Source organism: Hordeum vulgare, chromosome 1H (genome assembly GCF_904849725.1).
Source record: "Hordeum vulgare subsp. vulgare chromosome 1H, MorexV3_pseudomolecules_assembly, whole genome shotgun sequence".
NCBI classification, from domain to species: Eukaryota; Viridiplantae; Streptophyta; class Magnoliopsida; order Poales; family Poaceae; genus Hordeum; species Hordeum vulgare.
In genome coordinates, this window is record NC_058518.1 from 324507813 (window position 1) to 324514850 (window position 7038).

The window sequence follows — 7038 nt, forward strand, 5'->3', positions numbered from 1 at the left end:
CCGGCATTGCTAGTTGCAGCATCTCATCTCACCGGTCACAACATCTGCGTTCATCTTTTGTAGCATGTCATATCACCGGCACAACTCCGCCATTGACGTGTGTAGAATGTAGTCACGCCGGTTAAAGCTTCAGTTGTCATTGATTCTAAAGCGATTTGTCGTTGTCGTTTTCAGCATCCAGTTGTGTTGCGCGTACCTACCACGCACATTAACGTGTGGTTGGATGGTTAACAGGTCAGTGGTATCCTCTGCTCTTCAGCTCAAGTCCCAGACTTAACATTGATGCTCGTATTTACTAAATTTATTTCAAGGCTTCCCGCAATGTGCGCTTAGTAGGAAAAAAACGTTTTCGTCGACTATGAAGCTATTTGTGACGATTTCGTCAATCTAAGGGGGCGGCTCGGGCAAAAACCTAGTCGTTGCTATCCTCGCTCCCCTCTCCTCTCCCGCTCCTCCCGCACCGCCGGAGGAGGCCGACGGGCAAAGCCCGCTTGGCGGACGGCGGCGGCGGAGGTCGCTCGTCGCGCGCCGCGTGGCTTCGGCCCCGGTTGAAGGCCTGCATCTAGCGGCGGCCGCTCCTCATCGGCGTGAGCAAGCCGGGGGGCGGCCCCGGGCATGGTGTCGGCGCTGCTCACCCCCTCCCTCAGCTGGCTGGCGAGCGGGGCGTGGCAAAGGTAGACGGCCATCATCTGGCACCCGGCGCCCAGATCTCGCGGTTGAGGCACTCCCGTGCGTCGCTCCGGCGGGCTACAGCTGCGGCGCGCACGGGGTTCCCTCCCTCGACCGGGGAAGTTGTGCTGGTGGCGGTGAGGCACAACTTTGGATGAAGGCGCGACGGCAGGGTTGGTCGGCCTGGTTGCTGCGGCTCCGGCTAGCTCCTGCAGTTCCGCGGCAGTGGTGGTGTGCCGCGGTTCGTGGGTGGCGAGGCGGCGGCGAGGAGCGCTGCTGTCCTGGGCCTCGCGAGAGGCGAGGTGGTGGCTTGTGGAGGTCGGGCGGTTGTCCCGGGTGTGCGGTCGTGGGAGGTTTTGGCGACGGTGAGCTGCCTTGCGTGTTTGAGCTCGCGGGTTGGGTGAGGACGGTCGGCATGTGACCAGAGACGGTTTATTGGGCAGGCTGCTGTGACGACGGTTTCGGTGAGCTCTGGGCGAAAGCCTTGAAAGACCTCGGTCGTTGCCGGCGTCAACGGCGTCCTAGGGCGTCGTTCCCTCCTTGGAGGCGTCGTCGTGGGAGCCCCTTCACCAACTTTGTGACCTTGGTTTCGGGCTCTCCGGGTGAAAACCCTAGTTTCGACCTTGGTCGGAGCGGGCGTCAGCGACGTTATCGTCGCTTTCCTCTTGGGGACGACGCCTTGGAGGTCTGGTCCTTCGTCAGTTCGCGGTGGCTCCGATGGCTTTGCGGGTTCCTCGTCGGCCAGGAGGATGTGCGGCCTCGGGGCCGATGAGGAAGTCGGAGCGGCGGCTCCGGAGAACAGTGGTGTGGAGTGGTAATTCTGGCCGTGTGGACGGCAACGTCGTCAACTCACGTGGAGCGCGGCCTCGGGGTCAGCGGGCAAGTCGGAGCGGCGGCTTCGAAGAATAGTGTTGCGGAGTGTTGTTTCTGGCCGTGTGGGCGGCGGCGGCGGGTTGGATGGAGCGCGGCCTCGGGGTCGGCGGGCAAGTCGGAGCGACGGCTTCGAAGAATACCTTTGTGTTGTGGAGTGTCGAATCTGGTCGCGTGGGCGGCACGGTCGTTGGCTCGCATGTTTCGGTGTATCGGTTTTCGGCGACTTTTTCTTATAAGGTGGTCAACTCTGTTCTTCTGAATGCAAAGGCAGAGTTTGTGCTGGTTTCTAAAAAAATGGATATTATACGGTTCAATCTTTCGAAGATACTCAATATGATGTATGTGCCTGCATTAATAAAGGATGAGTGTATGATTGTGTATATATGAATGACTTCGATTGTAATGCGTTAAAAATAGTATAGTCTCATAATGTAAGACGTTGTTACAAGCTGTTTTAGCTTGAAAAAACTTTTATATTATGAGCCGAGGCCGCTGCAAAAAAAGTTTACGAGCTGAGGGAGAAAATATTTTTTGTTGGAGGAACGTGGTTCCCGAATTTCTTTTGAAAACGCCGACCAAAGAGGCCAAACCCGACGCGATGTATCCCCGGCCAAAAGGCAGACGCCACATGACGAGACGGCTCGTCGGCTATGATTCCACCTCGTCGTAAACGCGGAACCACTCCGGCCAATCAGGAATAGCTGGACCTTCCAGTCGCTTCCACCCCCCAAACTAAACCCCGTCACGGCACGGAGCAGCAGCGCCACGCGTCCCTCCCCTTCTCCACCCACCCCACGTGTGCGTCGAGGTGGCACTCCCCTCCCCGTTCTGCCCCGCCTATATCCATCCTCGATCGATCAAGCCTTTCACCATCCACACACAGCATTTAGCCATCGAACAACAAGCGAATTCGTGATAGTGATCATCAAAGAATCTGATATTACTTAGTAGCTGCACCGACGTACGTACGTGCAACGATGGACGCGCCGGCCATGCTCACGCGCAAGCACGTCCCCGAGAACATCGCCGGTGAGTAGCGCGACACCGAATTTGGTTCCTGGATTCCCGGCACGCACGGCGTCGCCATTCGTACATCCGTTATGAGTTCGTTGTTGATTTACTTGCAAATGTGTGTGCCTGCAGCAGAGGAGGGCGGGCAGCAGCAGATGCACCGGGACGAGAAGCAGCACAAGCCGGTGCTCAAGAAGGTCAAGGACAAGGTGAAGAAGATCAAGAACTCCATCGCCGGCCACGGCCACGATCACGATCACGGGCAGGACACCGGCGGTAGCAACAGCACTGAGGAGGACGAGGATGATGCGGCCATGAGGGAGGCCGAGGTGGAGAAGGGCGGCTACCAGGAGGACGTCGAGGACAAGACCGTTTTCTCAGAGTCCAGCCCCGAGCTGCACGGCGCACCCAGTAAGTAGATATGCTCCCGATGTGTGTCACTCTTGTCTTGTGTGCGGCGTGCGTGTACTGTGTGCCGTGCTTAAGGCTTGAATCGCTTGTGATAATCCGTTGCAGTGTACGACTCGGAGAGGATCCCGGCGGCGGCGAAAGACGTGAAGCACAACGACGCTCCGGGGGTGAGGCCTGGTGACCTTGGCGCCCCGGCAGCGGCGCATGAGGTAAAGCGCGACGACGCCGCGGGGATGCGGCTCGGCGACTTCGGCGGCCCGGCAGCGGCGCACGAGCCGAGGCGGCATGACACACAGGGGGAGCTGCCCCGCGATTTCGGCGTCCCGGCATCGGGGAAGGAGGTCAAGCGCGATGACACCCCGGGAGTGCGGCTCGGCGATCTCGGCGGCCCCGTCGTCGAGGACCCGGCCGCGCCGAACTCGAGGACGCCCATGCCGCGTGGAGGCGAGGACATCGGCACGACGGACGTCGTCCGGGACTTCGAGGCGATGACCGTGTCGGACGACCCCAAGCAAGTTGGCGCAGGGAAGATGGACGTGGACGTGAGCAAAGAGTACGAGGCAATGCCGGTGTCGGACGGCACCGGGGAGGAATGGAACGACGCGCCCACGGACGCCGAGTACACCGGGAGCTACACGGACAGGCTCAAGAACACGGCAGCTGGCACGACAGAGTACGGCAAGAAGCTGGCGAGTACGGTCTACGAGAAGGTCGCCGGCGTCGGCACGGTCGTGGCGAGCAAGGCGCAGCAGGTCACCCCCGGCTTCGGTGCTGGCGGGAACGCGCAGGACGACTCAAGCGCGACTGCTGCCCCTGACTCGATGACCGCACGTGCCGGGAAGAGGGACCTCGACTTGCCGAACGAGGGAACGCCGGCGTTCTACACCGGCACCGAGGAGCTGAAGAATGCGGCCACGGACGCGACGGGCTCAGAGGGGCTGAAGAACGCGGCCGCGGACGCGACCATGGTGGGCGCGCCTGGCGCGACGTACACTGACAAGATCAAGTCTGCGGCGGCGGGCACCACAGAGTACAGCAAGAAACTGGCGAGCACGGTGTACGAAAAGGTCGCCGGCGTGGGCACGGCCGTGGCGAGCAAGGCCCAGCAGGTGATGCCCTCGGCCGGCACCGCCACTCCCGGCATCGGCGCGCAGGACGGCGCCACCACCAGGGCGACGGGCACTCCTGGCGTCGGTGCGCAGGACGGCGCCACGACCACCGCGACGGTCACCCCTGGCGCGGGTGGACCAGGGAACGGGCAGGACAAGGGGGTGACCGGCGTGACGGCGTACATCGCTGAGAAGCTGCGCCCGGGCGACGAGGAGCGGTCCCTGAGCGAGGCCATCACCGGCGCCGTGCAGGAGCGCAAGGAGGGGGTCGGGAGCACGGTGGCCAAGGCGCGCGAGGTCCCGGCACAGGCGGTGACCAGGGCGCGCGGAGCCGTCACGTCGCTCACCGGCGGAAACCGCGTGTCGGAGACAGTGCAGCCCACCACAGGTACGCACACGCCCCGTCACCCTTATATATAGCTGCAAACAAATTTTTGGCATTAGCAGGGGAGCTGACGACGACTCGTTCTTGTTCCTGTTGCTGCAGAGGGGAACATCGGGGGTGGCGTCGCGGCGGAGGGACCGGTGCTCCACGGCGAGGCTCCGAGGACCAACACGAATGTGATGTGAAGTGCTGCAGCGTGTGATCGGTGCGCCGGGGTCGTGGGATCGCTGGAATAAGTCGCCTGGCTGGTTCAGGTGCTTGGGTTCATCTGGGGGGCTTAGCTGCTTTGTCGTTCGTGTATTTTGGGCTTGTGTTCCAGAAGGGTTCGTGTGAGTTTCACACGTGTTGTATGTCTGTAAATCATGTACGGTACGCGTGTGTATGTACATGTTTCTGTCTATCTTTCAAGTTCTTTTGAAATTCGTGTGTAATCTTTGTGTTCGAACTCTCCATGTTTCGTCGTCTGTTTTCTTGTGCTCGTCGTTTCCAAATGATGTGTGCTCCCTCTGATCTTGCCTCAGAAAAAATAACTACAACTGAATTATTATCTTTATCATTAGGTAAAACCCGTCGCGGCATTTTTGCAAAATAGTCCTTGTGTTTTTCCATATTCAACATGCAATCCAAATTAAATAGGTACGAAGGGGAAAACTTTGTGCCTCGCAACGCCGCCCCCGCCCTACCCCGGACCGCCTCGCTGGCCGCCTAAACAACGTCCTCGTGCCCTCACCAACCACCGCCCTTTCTACCATCGTCGCGCCATCACCGGACACCCGCCCACCCACTAGCGCCGACCTCGACAACCCACGCGCACCCGAGATCCGACGCCAGCGGGGTCCGATGAGCCCTAGCTGCCACACTCCTTCCCTCTTCTTTGCGTCAAGATTGATGGTGAGTAGCCCCAACCGCCACGCTCCTTCTTCCCTCTTCTTTGCGTCAAGGTCGACGATGAGCTCATCGGCGCCTCCTCTTTGCTCACCTCCCCTTACTCATTTCCATGCGAGGTTCCCAGCCGCCCCTCGACAAGCAGTACAGGGTGGTGAAGTGTCCGTCTCGTCGTGTACCTTGCCGGTGTTAATCCCCCATTCCCATGACCATACCCACCCCTATTTTCTCTGTGTCACCGACCATGGCGCCCATGGCGGCCACGAGGATGGAAGGGGTATCGTGGACCCGAGAGCGTTAGAGGAGCAGCAGCGCCGACGATGACTCTCAGGAAGACCGTAGTGTGGTCCTCTGCTCTATGGATTCCTCTTCCATGGAGTTCAAAGTTTTTGCATTTTTGTTTCATTCTTTTATGTGCAAAAATACAGTTCAGTGAACTTCTTTCTTCTCTTTGAGTTTAGGTTCTCTGGTTGATGTTTGCGTCCAGGTTGTAAAAAAAATCTTGCGTCAAGTGCAATTCAGAATTTACATATTCAGTTGTCGGTTTCCTGTGCAATTCATTACAGTAGGATTTCCACCGTTCGGTTCAGTTATCTTTGCTCGGCTCTATGTCGTGTGGCTGCAGTTCTCCGATCTCCTACTTACCGGCGTCTCCCCGGTCGATCTAGGTAGTTGGGTGGGGATTACCGGTGTCATCGGGCGTCCAGTTGACGAGTTGAGTTCCCGCCATGAGCTGGTGTTGTGCTCCTCGACGTTGGTGGTCGTGCTACAGTGACGTGCAGTTTTCGGGATGTGTCGGGCGGAAGTACATATGTTGATGTCAATTGTGTACCAATGTTTGTTGTAATGTCTAGAGAAGATTATCAAGTAATTTTCCCCACCAATTATACATATATACATCCCGCACTTAGATTTTGAAGAATGTTTGTTTCTCCCCCCCCCCCCCCGCCTCGTTGCCATCATAGATGTTTGCAAGGTATGTATGCTTTTTGAGGTGCTTGATAGCTTCAATTGGGTGAGGACGACTACCTATGGAGTAAACTTGAAGGTCTTGTGCTCCTGCTATTCTTCGGGACTTTTTCTTTTGTTGAAACCAACAAAAACTATTCGGAATTTTAGACGGAAAATTGGTCATGTGCTTCCTCATGAAATACAAGAAAAGCTCGATTTTTCAGAGAAAGAGTACTTGAGGAGCCACTCTTCAGCCATTAAGTATATTTCCAATTTCAGGAGCCACTCTTAGACATAGACATAGATTTAACAGTGGTATGTATATTTCCAATTTCATGTGCTTTTGGGGGATGACAGAAAACGGAAGATGACAGAAAGCAGAAAGGAGGAAAGAAACTTGAACGGAACACTGCAGTTGATATTCCTGATGACATATACGCTGACTACTGCACACCTGATGAGGAAATATATGGCAAAGAACCCATGCCGAAGCGCAAAATAAGGCTTTAGAAAATAGAACACGGGTGGACTAAGGAGTGGAAGGGATATCGCTATGTAACTCCAAAGTATGCGAAGAAATTCGCCCTCAAGCCACCTTGCAAGAGGCGTCCTCTTGGTAATCAACAGGTTGCACATCCCTCAAGTGTTGAAACAATTGAGGATTACCCTAAGGAGAAGAACAAACACTTGTCCAAGCTACAGAAAAAAGCAGAAGATGCAGTGAAGAAATTAAATGAGGAATTT

The 7038-nt window shown here is 56.9% G+C and overlaps 1 protein-coding gene across 2 annotated transcripts; it reads left to right on the forward strand.

The window, feature by feature from the left end:
- Positions 1-2395: 2395 nt before the first annotated feature.
- LOC123410370 (low-temperature-induced 65 kDa protein-like) lies at positions 2396-4889 on the forward strand. Of its 2 annotated transcripts, none has more exons than XM_045103309.1 (4): positions 2396-2571; positions 2686-2964; positions 3070-4461; positions 4561-4889. In XM_045103309.1, exons 1-4 carry the CDS (start codon positions 2520-2522, stop codon positions 4641-4643), a joined length of 1806 nt encoding a protein of 601 aa, XP_044959244.1. In that variant the 5' UTR covers positions 2396-2519; the 3' UTR covers positions 4644-4889. The 2 variants fall into 2 exon arrangements, with proteins under 2 accessions (XP_044959244.1, XP_044959252.1); XM_045103317.1 differs by having other exon boundaries at positions 2689-2964.
- The last annotated feature ends 2149 nt before the right edge of the window (positions 4890-7038 follow it).